The 18,473-nt window shown below is 40.9% G+C and overlaps 1 protein-coding gene across 4 annotated transcripts in view; it reads right to left on the reverse strand.

Moving 5' to 3' along the window:
* herc4 (HECT and RLD domain containing E3 ubiquitin protein ligase 4) overlaps window positions 1-18,473 on the reverse strand; it is a 102,308-nt gene that overhangs the window by 72,803 nt on the left and 11,032 nt on the right. For 2 of the 4 annotated variants that reach the window (XR_006314881.1, XM_043712274.1), the window contains exons 3-8: window positions 17,995-18,071; window positions 15,117-15,338; window positions 10,236-10,327; window positions 5,934-6,064; window positions 3,026-3,186; window positions 989-1,065 (exon numbers count right to left, since the gene is read on the reverse strand). Coding sequence is in view for 3 of the 4 variants with exons in the window: in XM_043712274.1 (XP_043568209.1) it covers window positions 989-1,065; window positions 3,026-3,186; window positions 5,934-6,064; window positions 10,236-10,327; window positions 15,117-15,338; window positions 17,995-18,071 (760 nt within the window). In the remaining variant the exon portion in view is untranslated. Of the gene's footprint in view, window positions 1-988; window positions 1,066-3,025; window positions 3,187-5,933; window positions 6,065-7,250; window positions 7,315-10,235; window positions 10,328-15,116; window positions 15,339-17,994; window positions 18,072-18,473 lie in introns of those variants that run through there. The other 2 variants (XM_043712276.1, XM_043712275.1) reach the window with 2 other exon arrangements.

Consider the following 18,473-nt stretch of genomic DNA (forward strand, 5'->3'; position numbering starts at 1 on the left):
GTTATAGCTTTCCCAATCAATATCAGGAAAGTTAAAGTCCCCCTTAACAACCACCCTATTACTTTCACTCTTCTCTTGAATCATCCTCGCAATCCTTTCTTCTACGTTTCTAGGACTATTAGGAGGCCTGTAAAAAACTCCTAACAGGGTGACCTCACCTTTCCTATTCCTAACCTCAGCCCAAACTACCTCAGATGGCGAGTCTTCATCCATCGTCCTTTCCACAGCTGTAATACTATCTTTGACAAGCAATGCCACACCTCCCCCTCTTTTACCCCCACCTTTGACCCTACTAAAACATTTAAACCCTGGGACCTGCAACAGCCAATCCTGTCCCTGTTCTACCCATGTCTCCGTAATAGCCACAACATCGAAGTCCCAGGTACCAACCCACGCTGCAAATGAGGAAGGAGCGAGTGTAAGACAGAGTGCATGGGGTTGAGAGCATGACAGCGCACACGCGTTAGTCAGCTTGAGAAGGGTATATTAGAAGGCACAATCTTTCTTCATTTATCTAAGATTAGAATATCTAACAATCATTTTTGACACAAAAATCAAACTCAATGCATCAGCTCCATCCCTCCCTAGTGCTTCAGTCATCTGCAGAGTGCTGCTAAAATATATGCATTGAGCTTATTTTTTCTATCAAGTACAGGAATTCAAGGAGAGCTGAAACACCTGCGAAATCAGTGGTGCAATACTCAGTTACCATTGTCTGCACCTTATCGTGCAAAATATACAGGCAGCCCCTAGGCGATGACAGATTTCATTCAGAAGCCCGTTTGTATGCAAGTTGGAATACATTGCAGGATAACAAAGAATTTTTTCTTAAGTACAAGAAATATTTGTATGTCAGATCTTTAAAAGTACACTCCTGTATGAGGTTACAGTTGTAAGTACAGGCATTTTTGATTAGACATTTTAAATCTGCATCTTATTCAACTTCAGATCGAGACAGAAAATTACCCTGAGCCCTCAATTTCATTACCTGCAAACTGTAACAATGTGCGAAACTTTGATCACCTCCAGAGAAAATTCTTTTAACATAATAATTGTTTTTGGCATCTAGAACAATGGAAACAAGTTATTAGGTTGTGCCATTTGCTCTAATATTGAATAATGTTGCATGCATTTATATTCTCAATAGAAAGGACTACTATATTCAGGAGCATAGCTAATCACAAATGGTTTATTATTATTGAAATCATTTACATTGCCTGCTCATATTTTAATATAATACAGTTAGGATATTATTTTAGCATAACACATGAGGACAGAGCAGTAGATGTGATCGATATGGACTTCAGTAAGGCTTTCGACAAGGTTCCCCATGGGAGACTGGAGAGCAAAGTTAGGAATACAGGGAGAACTTGCCATTTGGATACAGAACTGGCTCAAAGGTAGAAGAGTGGAGAATTCTTTTTCAGACAGGAGGCCCGTGACCAGTGGAGTGCCACAAGGATCAGTGCTGGGTCCTCTACTTTTCATCATTTATATAAATGATTTGGATGTGAGCATAAGAGGTATAGTTAGTAGGTATGCTGATGACACCAAAATTGGAGGTGTACTGGACAGCGAAGAAGGTTACCTCAGATTATAACGGAATCTTGATCAGGTTGGCCAATGGGCTGAGAAGTGGCAGATCGAGTTTAATGTGAGGTGCTGCATTTTTGGAAAGCAAATCTTAACAGGAATTATACACTTAATGGTAAGGTCCTGGGGAGTGTTGCTGAACAAAGACACCTTGAAGTGCAGGTTCATAGCTCCTTGAAAGTGGAGTTGCAGGTAGATAGGATAGTGAAGGCAGCGATTGGTATATTTTCCTTTATTGGTCAGAGTATTGAGTACAGGAGTTGGGAGCTGAAAATGTGTTGGTGGAAAAGCGCAGCAGGTCAGGCAGCATCCAAGGAACAGGAGAATCGACGTTTCGGGCATAAGCCCTTCTTCAGGAATGAGGAAAGTGTGTCCAGCAGGCTAAGATAAAAGGTAGGGAGAAGGGACTTGGGGGAGGGGCATTGGAATTGCGATAGGTGGAGGGAGGTCAAGGTGAGGGTGATAGGCTGGAGTGGGGTGGGGGCGGAGAGGTCAGGAAGAATACAGGAGTTGGGAGGTCATGTTGCGGCTGTACAGGACATTGGTTAGGACACTGTTGGAATATTGCGTGCAATTTTGGGCTCCTCCTTATCAGAGAGATGTTGTGAAACTTGAAAGGGTTCAGAAAAGATTTACAAGGATGTTGCCAAGGTTGGAGGATTTGAGCTATAGGGAGAGGTTGAATAGGCCGGGGCTGATTCCCTGGAGCGTCGGAGGCTGAGGGGTGACCTTACAGAGGTTTACAAAGTCACAAGGGGCATACGTAGGATAAACAGACAAAGTCTTTTCCCTGGGGTGGGGAGTACAGAGGGCATAGGTTTAGGGTGAGAGGGGAAAGATATAAAAAAGAACTAAGAGGCAACATTTTCACTGAGGCTGGTACGTGTATAGAATGAGCTGCTAGAGGAAATGGTGGAGGCTAGTACAATTGCAACATTTAAGAGGCATCTGGATGGGTATATGAATAGGGAGGGTTTGGAGGGATATGGACCAGGTGCTGGCAAGTGGGACTAGATTGGGTTGGGATATCTGGTCGGCATGGACGAGTTGGACTGAAGGGTCTGTTTCCATGCTGCACATCTCTATGACTATGTCTGAGCAGAGCTTTGGAAACAAATAACTGCATTTTAAATCTTTTGCGAGTTGAAGTAGTCATTACTGGAATGGAAATTCAACAGAGCTTGCTTAAGAAGTTTAACAGTATATCTCTAGATTTACATCGAGCTTGGAGTTAGTCGACTGCAGCAACTTAGAAAGACATTAACGGAAGTCAATAGTATTAGAATCACATTCAAGTTAAAAGAAATCCAGTCATTAGAACTCAGAACAGAGCACTACTGAGATTGGTGATTCAAAATAAGTCATGAAATTTTACAGAAATTCCACAGAATTTAAATTTTTATATATAAGGTGTACATATACTGACACCTACTGATAATTGGTAAAAATTGTCCACCATGAGGAACCCATGCTCCTTTCACCGCACAGGGGCTTTTTCTGTTACTTGTAGACCCATTTCCCAGTTGGCCATTTCCTCCAAGACCAAATGAATACACCTTTCCAGATGAGGTAACAAATGCTAGTGTGTGCTGCCTTTTACAAAAAGAAGATAATATTGAAGTCAATTCCTTTTTAAGCCACAATATGTAAAACTATAGATCTTTGTCAGGGCCAATGATTTGCAAGAATTTTTGCTGGACAGAACTTCAGAATATTTGCCAGTACTCTGAACATCAATTTTATCAACACTCCTTCAAAATAAACATTTCAAAAGCACACAGAATTATAATAATCCTAAAACACTGACAAATTCCACAGGAGATTGAGGTGTGGGTGGTAAAGATCATTTTCACTGTCTGGGCTGCAAAATGTTTGAGGAGACTATCCAACATTTTGCACAACCGACTTTAATCTTCCTCCAAATAGAGTTATACTGTAAACGGAAGAATCTTGGGAAAGGTTTATGTGCAGAGAGATCTGGGAGTTCAGGTTCATTGTACTCTGAAAGTGGCTACACAGGTGGATAGAGTGGTCACGAAGGCGTATGGTATACTCGCTGTCATTGGACGGGTATCGAATATAGAAGCTGGCTGGTCATGTTAAATTATACAAGACTTTGATTCGGCTGCATTTAGAACATGGTGTACAGTTCTAGTCGCCACATTACCAAAAGGATGTGGATGCTTTGGAAAGGGTGCAGAGAAGGTTTATGAGGATGTTGCCTGGTATGGAAGGTGCTAGTTATAAAGAGAGGTTGAGTAGGTTAGCATTGTTTTCATTAGAGAAAAGGAGATTGAGGTCTACAAAATCATGAAAGGTATAGACAGGGTAGATAGAGATAAGCTTTTTCCCAGGGTGAGGGTTTCAATAACGAGAGGTCACTCATTCAAGGTAAGAGGTGAAAAGTTTAAAGGGGTATATACACACAGTATGTACTTTATACAGAGGGTGGTAGGTGCCTGGAATGCTTTGCCAGGAGAGGTAGCAGAGGCAGGCACGGTAGATTCATTTAAAGGTGCCTCTGGACAGATGGCGAGCGGAGGGATACAGATCCATAAGATTTGGATGATAGGTTTAGACAGTGGATTTGGATTAGCTCAGGCTTGGAGTGCCGAAGGGCCTGTTACTGGGCTGTAAATTTTCTTTGTTCTTTGTTCAAAATCAGTTGACTGCCAATTTGATTAGGTTAGTCACATTTTACTCGGCTACTGGATGCAGGTTTGCTTGCTGAGCTGGAAGGTTCATTTCCAGATGTTTCGTTACCCTACCAGGTAACATCTTCAGTGGGCTTCCAGGCGAAGCACTGCTGATAATTCCTGCTTTCTATTTATATGTTTGGGTTTCTTTGGGTTGGTGATGTCGTTTCCTGTTCTTTTTCTCAGGGGATGGTAGATGGGGTCTAACTCGATGTGTTGTTGATAGAGTTCCAGTTGGAATGCTGTGCTTCTAGGAATTCTCGAGCATGACTCTGTTTGACTTGTCTTAGGATGGTTGTGTTGCCCCAGTCGAAGTGGTGTCCTTCCTCATCCGTATGTGAGGATACTAGTGAGAGAGGGTCATGTAGTTTTGTGGCTAGTTGATGTTCAGGTATCCTGGTGCACAGTTTTCTGCCTGCTTGTCCAATGTTGTATTTGTTACAGTCCTTGCACGGTATATTGTAAATGACATTAGTTTTGCTTGCTGTCTGTGTGGGGTAATTCAAGTTCATTAGTTGCTGTTTTAGTGTGTTGGTGGGTTTGTGGGCTACCATGATGCCAAGGGGTCTGCATAGTCTGGCAGTCATTTCAGAGATGTCTTTGATGTAGGGGAGAGTGGCTAGTGTTTCTGGACATCCTTACATACAGATAAGGAAGGACACTGCTTCGACTGGGACAACATATCCATCCTAAGACAAGCCAAACAGAGATATGCATGAGAATTCCTAAAAACACGGCATTCCTACCGGAACTCTATCAACAAACACAGAGTTGGACCCCATCTACCATCCCGAGAAAAGGAACAGGAAGTGACTTCACCACAGGAAGTATCACCACCACAGGAAATGACATCACCAATCCAAAGACACCCAAACATATAAATAGAAAGCAGGAATTATCAGCATGCTTCGAATGGAGGCCCACTGAAGATGTTACCTAGTAGGGTGACAAAACAACTGGAAATGAACCTTCCAGCTCAGCGAGCAAACTTACATCCAGTACCTCAACCTGAGCTATAAATCATCTCAAAACTCGTTACTAGGCTACTGTCGAGTCAATGAGGGTGTCTGAAACCCTCATGGCAGCTAGCCTTTCATCTGCTCAAAATGCCCAAAGTACAGCTTAAGAATTTAATACTGAAGTGAACTGTAGCAGGGAAGTAGGCAAAACAATTTAACAAATAATACTCAGAACATTTTCACCATGATGACATCATGTGACTAGTTGAATGGCCAATATCAACATGATGGTCCAACTCTATCATAACTGAACTTCAAGAAAGATGTACATAACTGCATGAATAAAATAAATAGGAAAAGCTTGGTTCTGGTAAGATATCTGGGAAACTGAAGCACAAAACTGTAGATCTGTCTAGGGAAGCTCCATCAGGTTTTGTTGGAAAATGCAAAGCAGTAGATTTTCTCAAGAATATTCTTAACTGCTGGATTTGTGACCCAGAAGAAAAACTGTTTCTTCAACTCTTTCTGGCTTTCAAAATCAAACAGAAACAGAATGATGCAGTGCTAGCATCTGCAAGTATCATGTAATTTTTCCTGCTCCAGTATATAAACTTGACTAAAAAAGGTTTAGCAAAATCAAATTAAGTTCAATACACTATGCCATCTAACAAAACGGGATACCAACCTTCCACATGCAATCTGTGTTATTACATATCCCATCAATTCAAAGACTTTTCTTGGATTTATTTCATGATTTGTGCTGTTATGCCCCAATTGGCCATAGCCTCCAGCACCAAATGTAAATACTCCACCTTCCTGCAGGCAAATATATTTGAATTACAATTACAGGTGAACCAGTAGCAATCAATCATAAGAAAAAAGCTGAACAGTCCCTTGAATCAATTCCTTCATTCAAAAGATGCTAGCGATGACATACCTAAACTCAAATTTGCTGCCCTATTCTCTGTTCCCAGTTTTAAAACCCCAAGTTTATAAATAAGATTCAGTCTTAGGATATGGGTCTTGCTGGCCAGCGTTTATTGGCCATCCTTAAAAGCTCTTCGGAAAGTGAGTTGTGTTATTGAATTGCTGCATTCTTTTGGTGTGCCCAGTGCTGTTTGGGAAAGAGTTCCAGGACTTTGACCCTGGGAGAGGAAAGAAACAGCAATATATTTCCATGTCAGGAGGGTGAGTGATTTGGATGAGAATCTACAGGTAATTGTGTTCTCTTGCATTCTTGCCCTTGTTCTTATAGATGGAAGTGGTCATGGGTTTTGTGAGCACTGCCTCGGGAGCCTTGGCAAATGTCTACAGTGCATTTTATAGATGGCACACTGTTGCCACAAAACATTAGTGATATAGGGAGTGAATGTTTGGGAATATGGTGCTAATAAAGCAGGTTGCTTTGTTCTTGATGACGTCAAGCTTGAGTGTGACCGGAGCTCTACTTCTCCAAGCAAATGGGGAGTATTGTATCACACATCCCGACTTGCTTGTAGATGGTGTAAATGTTTTGGGGGAGTCAGAAGGTTTAGTTACTCACTGCAGGATTCCTAGCTTCTGACTGCCCTGTAGCCACAGTATTTAAATTTAAATGGTGCGTACAGTTTTGTTTTTGGCCTATGGTAACCCAAAGGATACTGATTTTGGGGGATTCAGCAATCGTAATATCATTAAGTGCCAAGGGGTGATAGCCAAATTCTCTCGGAGGAGGTTATTGCCTTGCACTTATGTGGTAGGAATGTTACTTGCCATTTGTCAGTCCAAGCCTATATTCCATCAAGGTCTTATTGCATTTGGACAGGGACTGCTTCAGCGGTGATCTCAACTTTGAATATGCAGAGCAACTGAGCTCCCATTGCCCTCACGAGTAGAAAATTGCAATAGACTCTTCGAGTGAACAGTATCATTGAACTAAAATGTAGGAGCAGGAATAGGTCATTCAGTCCTTGAGTTTCTTCATTCAATGAGATGACTGATCTCCAACAACTTCAATACTGACCTCCCTTCCTCCTTGCATCACATCCTCCCTCCACCGCCACCAATCTGTTAGACTCTTGGTTAATCTGTCAATTTCAGATTCAAAATTAAAAGTCAGCTCAGCATAAAATGCTGTTTTCAGAAGAGCTTTGCAAAGTTCCATCAAGCTTTGCATGGAACAGTTCTTTCTAACTTCATCCCAAAAGACCTGGTGCTAAATTTTAGATCGATCATCCTAACCAGAGACTCCCTAGCCAACATATCTGGTTTTTCTTTAACTACTCAAAGTGCCAATTACAGCTACTCCTCAAGCAACTGCTATGTAACATCCACCATTTCATTATGCAGACTTCAACCTTAACCCTTCAAACTCCTCCGCTGCCCTCAACTTTTCTCTCCAGAAGAAATCTCTGTTCAGCTTTTCAGCTCCAATCAGATGGCTAGCATTCTTTTCTAAATTTCACCTTTTACTGCAAAATATTCTTATCCTGTTTATTACATTTGAGAGTCCAGTCCCTCACCAACATGGTAGACTCTTAAGTGCCTTATCATACCAATGAACTTGTCATTTAATCCTATTTATTTGCACATTATTTTAGTCTATCAAGTAACAGCTACATATTAACAGTATGATGGCCATTCAAGTCTTTAAACAAAACATTTGTGGAATTTGTGCTTCACTGGTAAGCCAGCAAAAACCTTTATTGTCAATCCCTAATTGTTCTCAAAATGTTCGGGATGAGCTGCCTTTTTGAATACTTCGGTCCAAAATGGGTGTATATCCATTTTGGATATAGGTTTGCTCGTTGAGCTGAAAAGTTCATTTCCAAACGTTTCATTACCTTATTAGGTAACATCTTCAGTGGACCTCATGCAAAGCAATGCTGAAAATTCCTGCTTTCTATTTAGATGTTTGGGTTTCTTTGGGTTGGTGATGTCATTTCCTGTGAAGTCACTTCCTGTTCCTTTTCTCAGGGGGTGGTTGATGGAGTCTAACTCGATGTGTTTGTTGATAGGGTTCCAGTTGGAATGCCATGCTTCTAGGAATTCTCGTGTGAATCTCTGTTTGGCTTGTCCTAGGATGGTTATGTTGTCCCAGTCGAAGTGGTGTCCTTCCTTATCTGTATGTGAGGATACTAGTCAGAGCGGGTCACATCTTTTTGTAGCTAGTTGGTGTTCATGTACCCTGGTGGCTAGTTTTCTGCCTGTTTGTCCAATGTAGTATTTGTTACAGTCCTTGCACGGTATTTTGTAAATGACGTTAGTTTTGTTCATTGTCTGTATTGGGTCTTTCAAGTTCGTTAGCTGCTGTTTTAGTGTGTTGGTCGGTTTGTGGGCTACCATGATGCCAAGGGGTCTGTGCAGTCTGGCAGTCATTTCAGAGATGTCTTTGATGCAGGGCAGAGTGGCTAGGGTTTCTGGACTTGTTTTGTCTGCTTGTTTGGGTTTGTTGCTGAGAAATCAGCAGACTGTGTTCATTGGGTACTCATTCTTTTTGAATACACAGTATAGGTGATTTTCTTCTGCTCTACGTAGTTCCTCTGTGTTGCAGTGTGTGGTGGCTCGTTGAAATAATGTTCTGGTGCAGCTTTGTTTGTGGGTATTGGGATGATTGCTTCTGTAGTTCAATATTTGGTCTGTTTGTGTTGTTTTTCTGTAGACGCTGGTTTGAAGTTCCCCATTGGCAGTTCGCTCCACTGTGACATCTAGAAATGGCAGTTTGTTGTTGTTTTCCTCCTCTTTAGTGAATTTTATGCCAGTAAGGGTATCCTCTAACTTGTTTTGTTATGTGATGACAAAGGTGTCATCCACGTAGCGGACCCAGAGTTTGGGTTGGATGGTTGGCAGAGCGGTTTGCTCAAGTCTCTGCATTACTGCCTCTGCTAAGAATCCTGATATCGGAGATCCCATGGGTGTTCCATTGGTTTGTCTGTAGGTTTTGTTGAAAGTGAAGTGGGTTGGAAGACTGACTTCCAAAACATGAAACCAGATGGATCCAACACGCCATGCTTCTGCGGATTACCCAAAATTCACAAACCAGGAGCCCCCCCTTAGACCCATAGTCTCGTTACCTGGAACACCAACTTACAGATTGGCCAAGGAGCTACACAAAAGACAAACACTTAGTAGAGGACTCACACCTCTCCATCCACCCTACCCAAGAATTCCTGAAGACCAAAGACACTAAGGTAGAAGAGGATGAGATAATGGTCTCCTTTGATGTAACAGCCCTGTTTACTTCAATCAACATTAGCCTAGCTAAGGAAACACTGACTACACTATTAGAACAAGGAGATTATTATCATGCTAGTGGACCTATACCTTACCATCCACCTTGCCTTCAACAACAGGAAGTGAATTCACCACAGGAAATATCACCACAGGAAATGACATTACCAACCCAAAGAAACCCAAACATATAAATAGAAAGCAGGAATTTTCAGCATTGATTCGCATGAGGTCCACTGAAGATGTTACCTAATAAGGTAACGAAACGTCTGAAAATGAACTTTTCAGCTCAGTGAGCAAACCTACATCCAAAACCTCAACCTGAGCTACAGATCTTCTCAAAACTCGCTGTATGTCCATCTACAGTGCTATTAGCAGGGAAATTTCAGAATTCTACATACCAGATGAATGTTCCAAGGTGGTGGATGTGATGCTGATCAAGCAGGCAGATTTAGGTGGAGTAATAAGGCAGCTATTAAGAGATATTGCCAACCTGGCCACAATGGGTATGGACAATGAAGGTTATCAGGGTATGGCAGAAAATCTTAAATACTTTATTGATCTAGAAATTTTATTACTATTCATTAGTTTTCCAATTAGTGTTGTCCACATCACTGAGAAATATCAAATCCACTTAAGCACTTTGATACTCATACGGAAATCCAACAGCAACTTTGTTCGCTTGACTTTGAAGCAGCAAATTTACAATATGTGCAAATCTATTGAAGGATATTTGATCCCTTGAGTTCGCACCAAGGTAAAATAACCCGAGCTCTACCTTTGTAAGAGCAGCAGTATGATCTTCACCACAGCAAACATAGACAATCTTCTGTGTTCGAAGAGATTTCAACAGAGCAGGAACATATCTGTCTGGGATCAAAATTGATGTTAAGTAAGAAGTTTGAACAGGATAGAGAGCTCTGCTGCATGTAATTATAATTTAGTAAATCAGAAATTTGATAATACAATACCTAATTTGAAAATTAAATCTAACATACGAGAATATACGCTACACAGAGCTTTAAATGATCTGCACCTGATCTTTGTTGCCAAACACTTCAATGTTTACTTAAATGCACTCAAATCATATTCTTGCCTACCTTAGTACAATACTGCAAGTTCTGATATTCCATGTCTTTAGGATACCGGATTGAGAAAACATCCAAGTCAAAGAACTCGAGCACAGAGTTGCTTTGAGATCTATTGCCTACACACCTATCAGTTCACTTTCAATTTGAATCAGTTCGTCAATGCCATGTGCTCAGTAATTATTAAGCTTAACTGTTTAAATCAGAATTAGTCCAACATTCAGAAACTTTGTTTTCCTTCGAAGCAGTTAGATTGATGGAGCATTTTTGTTGTTAAAAAGATATTTCTGCTCATTGATATTTATCTATCAAGTAATAAGGTTAATTGAGAATGATCTTGTGACTGTAACATGGAGGTTTACTTATGATTGATTCCAGCAGAGAAAAAAAAACAATATTCAATCGTTATCCGAGACACGCTTTAGAAATTCAGTGATTTTAGTACATGAAACAGAAAATTGGTCGGCCCTTTGAGCTTGCACCACCTGATCATGCAATTTCAGTACCCCAATTTTGCTTCTCTTCATTGTCCTTGATCCCTTTAGCTGCAAGGATCATGTTCAGCCCTTCTTGAATATATCTAATGAACTGGCCCCAACAGCTTTCTGTGGGAGAATTCCAAAGCTTCACAACTCAGTGAAGAAATTCTTCCTCACTTCAGTCCTGAATGGCTTACCCCTTATTCTTAGGTTCCTAGTTCGAGACTTCCCAACATTGGGAACATTCTTCCTGCATTTAGCCTGTCCAGTCTCATCAGAATTTTATATGTTCCTCTTAGATTCCCCCCATTCCCCCTCCCCACCACATTCTTCTAAATTCCAGTACAAACCCAGTTAACCTAGTCTTCCTTCATATGTCAGTCCTACTATCCCAGGAATCAGTCTAGTGAACATTTGCTGGACCCCTTCAATAGCAAGCATGTTCTTCCTCAGACAAGGAGACCAAAACTGCACACAATACTCAAAGTGTGGCCTCATCAATGCCTTGTTTAACTGCAGCAAGACATCCCTATTCCTATACTGATCCTCTTGCTATGACTGCCAGCATGCTATTTGCTTTCCTCACTGCCTACTGAACCTGCATGCCAACCTTCAGCGACTGTTTCGCCATGACACACAGATCTCGTTACATCTCACCTTTTTCTTAATTGCCTCAATTCAGATAATAATCTGCCTTCCTGTTTTTGCCATCACAGCTGATGACCTCAAATTTATCTACATTTGCCAAGTATCTGCCCACTCAGCCAGCCTGCCCAAGTCACCCTATAGCCTCTTAGCATGTTCCTCACTGCCATCCAGCTTAGTACTCTGCAAATTTGAAGATATTTCATTCAATTCCTTCATCCAAATTATTTAAGTATACATTTGATCACCTTTGTCCAAATTGTTAGTGTATACAATTGAACCCTGCAAAATACCACTTGTTGCTGCATGCCGCTTGTATTCCAACTCTTTGCTTCCTGTCTGCCAACCAGTTCTCTACCCATGTCAATACATTACTTCCAAAACCGTGAGCTTTAATGTTGTTTACTAATCTCTTGCGTGGAACCTTGTCAAAAGCCTTTTGAAAAATCTCGAAACACAACATCTGCGTGTCTGCGTGGGTTTCCTCCGGGTGCTCTGGTTTCCTCCCACAGTCCAAAGATGTGCAGGTCAGGTGAATTGGCCATGCCAAATTGCCCATAGTGCTAGGTGAAGGGGTAAACGTAGGGGTATGGGTGGGTTGCGCTTTGGCGGGTTGGTGTGGACTTGTTGGGCCGAAGGGCCTGTTTCCCCACTAAGTAATCTAATCTAATCTACTGATTCACCCTAGTCCACACTACTGGCCACATTCTCAAAAAATTCTGGCAGATTTGTTAAGTATGATTTCCCTTTAGTGAATCCATGCTGACTTGGACCGATTCTGTCACCACATTCCAAATAGTCAGTCATTTCAATCCTTAATGAGCAACTCCAGCATTCTCCCCACCATCGATATCAGGCTAACCGGCCTATAATTCCCTCTCCCTTTTTTAAACAAGTGGGTTTACATTAGCTACCCGCCAGTCCATTTTTCCAGAGTCTACAGAATGCTGGAAAATGATAACTAATACTTCTGCTATTTCTAGGGCTTCTTCCTGAAGTACTCTGGGATGTAGAGCATCAGGCACCAGGGACTTATCGGGTTTTAATCCCAACAATTTCCCCAATACCATTTCCTGACTAATAAGGATATCCTTCAGTTCCAGAGTGCTGGCAGGTGGGACTAGATTGGATTGGGATATCTGGTCGGCATGGACAAGTTGGACCAAAGGGTCTGTTTCTGTGCTGTATATCTCTATGACTCTGACTCTAACAGGATCTTGACTCGATGGGCCAATGGGCCAAGGAGTGGCAGATGGAGTTTAATTTAGATAAATATGAGGTGCTGCATTTTGGAAAGGCAAAGCAGGGCAGGACTTATACACTCAATGGTAAGGTCCTGGGGAATGTTGTTGAACAAAGAGACCTTGGAGTGCAGGTTCATAGTTCCTTGAAAGTAGAGTCTCAGTTGGATTGGATAGCGAAGGCAGTATTTTGCATGCTTTCTTTTATTGGTGAGAACATTCAGTATAGGAGTTGGGATATCATGTTGTGGCTGTACAGGACATTGGTTAGGTCACTTTTGGAATATAGTGTGCAATTCTGGTCTCCCTCCTATCAGAAGAATGTTGTGAAACTTGACAAGGTTCAGAAAAGATTTACAAGGATGTCGCCAGGGTTGGAGGGTTTGAGTTATAGGAAGAGGCTGAATAGGCTGGGGCTATTTTACCTGAAGTGTCAGAGGCTGATGGGTGATCAGGTTTATAAAATCATGAGGGGTATGGTTAGAGTAAATAGACAAGGTCTTTTCCCTGGGTTGGGGGGAATTCTAGAACTAGAAGGCATAGACTTAGGGTGAGAAGGGTAAGATTTAAAAGGGACGTAAGGGACAACCTTTTCATGCAAAGGGTGGTGCATGTATGAAATGAGCTGCCAGAGGAAGTGGAGGAGGCTGGAACAAATAACATTTAAATGGCATCTGGATGGATATATGAATAGAAAGGATTGAGAGAGATATGGGCCAAGCGCTGGCAAATGGGACTAGATTAATTCAGCATGTCTGGTCGGCGTGGACAAGTTGGACTGAAGGGTCTGTTTCTGTGCTGTACATCTCTATGTCTCTAATCTTCCTCCACTGCATTGCTACAAGGTTGGTTAGTCCAGTCAATATGCAGATAGAAATCACCCACAATAACTCCTGCATCCTTACTGTACACATCTCTAATTTCCTAAAAGATGCTATCCCATATATCATAAGACACAGTAGCAGTGGCCAGGCCATTGAGCTCATCGAGTCTGCTTGACCATTCAATCATGACTCATACGTTTCTCAACCCCATTCTTCTGCTTTCTTCCCGCAAGCCTTGACCCCCTTGATACTCAAGAACCTATCTCAGTCTTAAATATACTCATGACCTGGCCTCCACAGCCTTCCAAGGTCATTAATTTCATAAATTCCACTCTCTGGCTGCAGAAGTTTCTCCTTATCTCCTTTCTAAAACGTCTTTCCTTTACTCTAAGGCTGTGTTCTCAGGTCCTAGTCTGTCCTACCAATGGAAAGATTTTCTCAATATCTACTCTGTCCAGGCCATTCAGTATTCTGTAAACTTTAATTAGATCCCTCCTCATCTTCAGAATCTTACAGAGCCTCAGAAGTACATCCCTGCTTTTATATTCAAGTCCTCTCAAAACAAATGCTATCATTGCATTTTCCTTTTTAACTACTGACACAACCTGCAAGTTTATCTTGAGAGAATCCTGGACTAGAATTCCCAAGTCTCTTTGCACTTCAGATTTCTGAATTTTCTCTCCATTTAGAAAATAGTCCATGCCTCTATTCTTCCTATCAAAGTGCATGAGCTCACAGTTTTCCACATTGTACTCCATCTGCCACTTCTGTGCCCACACTTGACAACGCCCCAACCTCTCAACTCCTGTTTGGTGGTCTGTACATAACTCCCACCAACACTTGTTTCCCTTTGGTGTTCTGCAGCTTCACTCATGCAGATTCCATATTGTCCTCCCTTATTATTGAGTGTATCTCCTTAACCTGCAATGCTACCCCACTTCCCTTTCCTTTCCACCTATCTTTCTTCAAAGTTGAATACCCCTGGATGTTGAGCTCCCATCTTTGGTCACCTTTGAGACAGTTCTCCATTATCCCAATTACATCATATTTATTAGGAACTGTTTGTGCAGTTAATTCATCCACCTTATTATAAATGCTCCTCACATTGAGACACAGAGCCTTCAGGCTGGTTTTTTGGACATTTAGATGCTGATGAAATCATAAGGGCCTCATATGCACCCACAGGAGCAATATAAATACAAAATCCACAAGTCTAAAATGGCAGAAGGGAATATAAAAATATAACTCCCATTTCATCGGCAATCTCTTATTTCACCGGCCTTAGTTCAACACACAATAAAATCTCCATTGAGATTTCCCTCTGATTTTTCACCTATAATTCTGTCTGCTTTTATGTTTGTTGCTGATTTCTAATTACTCACCATGCTCATCATTCAAGCCAAGCTGGCCAAATTTGTTGCATCCCCAACCAAACACAGCCCCTGAGAGTGAGACTGCAAAACTGTGCGCTCCACCTGCTGCAATCTGAACAAAAGGAACACCATTTAAAGATCTAACAGGTTGCGGTGATGGCTGGTTTCCAATATCTTGACCTAATCCCAGTTGCCCATTCTTATTTTGTCCCCATGAGAAAACTTGACTTCCTGAAAGACAGTTTGCAAAAACAATTAAGAGAAAATACAATAAATTGAGAAAATTTGATACACAATAACATTTTTCTTTTTGCTGAAGCATACACTTCAGTTAAACAAGGTTACAATACTGCCATTTATTTTCAAGTTTCAAACAATATTCTCTGATTTCTACCTGTAGCATCTGGTACTTGAAATACTTGTGGCAATGGTGCAAAAATTGAAACTAAACAAAACACTGAAGCGACTAGAAATCTGAAACAGAAACTGTTCTGAACAATCAAGAGGTCTGGCAAAATATGTGGAGAGAGAAAATGGAGGTGACATTTCAGATCTGTGACCGATCATCAAAGACTGATATTCAACTTTTCAGTGAATCAAGAGAAGCAATAAAAGCTGGCCTAGCCAGCTAAGCTCACATGCCAAACAAATATATGTTAAAAAAAAGACTGTGATAGACTTTGAACACTGAAGAAATAAGAGCAATTTTGGAATACAGTGGGAAGGTGGATTTGAAACGCATCAGCCATGGTTATTTAATGGTAGAACTACCTCACAGAGCTGAAATGTCTACTCCTGCTCTCAATGTTTCTTAACCATAAGATACTGGAGTAGAATTCGACCCATTAAATCTTCTCCACCATTTGATCATGGCGGCTTATGTGTTTCTTAAAACCAATCACCTGCCTTCTCTCCATAACCCTCGATTCCTTCAATAATCAAGAACCTATCTATCGCCGTTTTAAATATATTCAATAACTTGACCTCCATTATGGTTTTCTATGGCAATGGATTCTACAGACCCCCACCCTCTAGTTGAGGAAATTTCTCATCTCAGTTCTAAAGGCTGTGCCCTCAGGTCCTAGTCTCTCCAATGGATGCAAACATCATCTTTTTGTCCACTCTATCCAAGTCTTTCAATATCCTCTAAGTTTCAAGCAGATCCCCTTTCATCCTTCTAAACTCCATACAGTACAGACCCACAGTCCTCAACCACTCCTCACATGGCAAGTCCTTCATCGCAAGATCATTCTTGTAAACCTTCTCTGTACCCCTTCCAACACAAGCACACCCTTCCTTAGATATGGGGCCCAAAACTGCTCACAATATTCCAAACACTATCTGACCAGAGTCTTATATAGGCCCAACAATATATCCTTGCTCTTGTATTCTAGGCCTCTTGAAGTGAATGCTGACATTGCATTTGCCTTCCTGGCTGCCAAATGAATTTGGATGTGACCTTATGAGAATCTTGAACTGAGACTCAAGTCCCTTTGTGCTTTTCCCCATTTAGAAATGCCTATATTCTTCCTGCCAAAGTACATAATTTCACTTTTCATTTGCCATTTGTTTAGCAACTCTCCTAGTATGTCCAAGCCCTCTGCAGCCTCCAGCTTTCGCAACACTACCTGCCTCTCCACCCTTATGTTCTTAATTAGAAACACTACCTTAAATTTAATGTGAACAAATAAAAACCAATAAGAAAAAAAGTGTAGCTGACAAATTAACAGTTCAAGTTCCAATATTCTCACTATATTATTAATTCTATTCTTTATAAATTATTTTTTAACACTTTAATATACTACCAAATTTATGATATTTATGAAGAATCCTTTGAAGAAACTATTGAAACCTAAAATAGAAGCATGTTTACCTCCACCACAATCTTCTACTACATTTTTCTTGCTTCTCTTTCCCTTCTACATTTCATCACACATCCTTTGGAACCATCTTAGGTTTCTTGCCACCGTCCCCTTTTCTATTTCCCATGTGTCATTTAATTAATTCTGCTCTCAAACCCATCACAGACATTCCACACTTTTTTTCAACAAATCAAACGACCTCCTCACCCCAGTTACATTTCTCCTGCATTCTCTTAAAAGCTGACTGCAACCTCCAAAGTTGGATGGTTGGGGTCAGAAGTTAAAATTTTAACATTCTGAAAAACCTCAACTTGCCCACTTTTGACTTTAAAGGAGACAGGAAAAGGAGCTAATGCTTGTTGTAGATGCAGGTACAGTTCCAATATTTAAAATGCGTTTGGACAGATACATGAATAGGAAAGGTTTCAAAAATATAGGCCAAATGCAGGCAAATGGGACTAGTATACTTTGGGAAACCTGGGCAGCATGGACGAGTTGGATAGAAGGGTCTGTTTCTGTGCTGTATGACTAAGTACAAGACAAAACCTCTACAGTATGCAAACTAACTCAAATCACCCTAAATTCTTGCCTGAAAATCTACCTCCTCATCCCCATTCATCCAAGCAACCCACCCTTGTTAATATCCAGTCCATCATCTGTTTATCTAACCATAGATGCTACCTCAGCCTGTTGTGCACTTCAGCTATTTGGTTTTTTATTTCAGATTTCCTGTGTCCTTAGTACTTCTGCTCATGTTTTACAGTCATGTTCAAGAATACATGAAAATCCAGTAAATGATAGAATGACATGAGGAGACAAATCAACAAATGGATCATGAATTCAATCTTGCAGGGATCTCAGTAGCTTTGTATCAGCTTTACTGGAAACCTAACAACTTTCTGGTACACATTCCAGTTGATACACACGTGTGAAGAGAAAACTTCATTCAAGTGGAATGTACTACGTAGCAAATAAATATTTGACAAAGCATTTCTGTTTAAGGTCTCAACAAAATCTTTCCTTACCTTTTGACAATGCAAGGGAATGATGATAACCACAGGCCACCTGTGTTATCTGTACTTCTACTAAGGATTTTATATTCCTGAAAAAGTATAAATAAGACGAATGTCAAATTATTTACATTACCTACATTTTTGTAATATTCGTCAAAACACAAGGAGAGAGGAGGTAGCTATCTGGCTGAGAGTTAGGTACACAAATGCATGTTGCACACAAAGAGAGTTTGGAAAACAAATTCAATTGAAAGGCTATGATACAGTAGTCATCTCAAAGACTTGGCCAAAGATTAGGTTCAGCTGACACCTAAGTTTCCAAACTATAAAACCTTTAGAATGGAAAATAAAATTGAGCAAGCAGTAGCAACAATATTGATGAGACAATTAAAACTTCAGTAGGGGTGGCCAGACACTGGAAACTGCGGTAGTACCAAGCAAAGATAAAGAAATTAAAGCTTTTGTCAAGAGATCTGATGATAGTCTCAGGA

Source organism: Chiloscyllium plagiosum, chromosome 22 (assembly GCF_004010195.1).
Source record: "Chiloscyllium plagiosum isolate BGI_BamShark_2017 chromosome 22, ASM401019v2, whole genome shotgun sequence".
NCBI lineage: Eukaryota > Metazoa > Chordata > Chondrichthyes > Orectolobiformes > Hemiscylliidae > Chiloscyllium > Chiloscyllium plagiosum.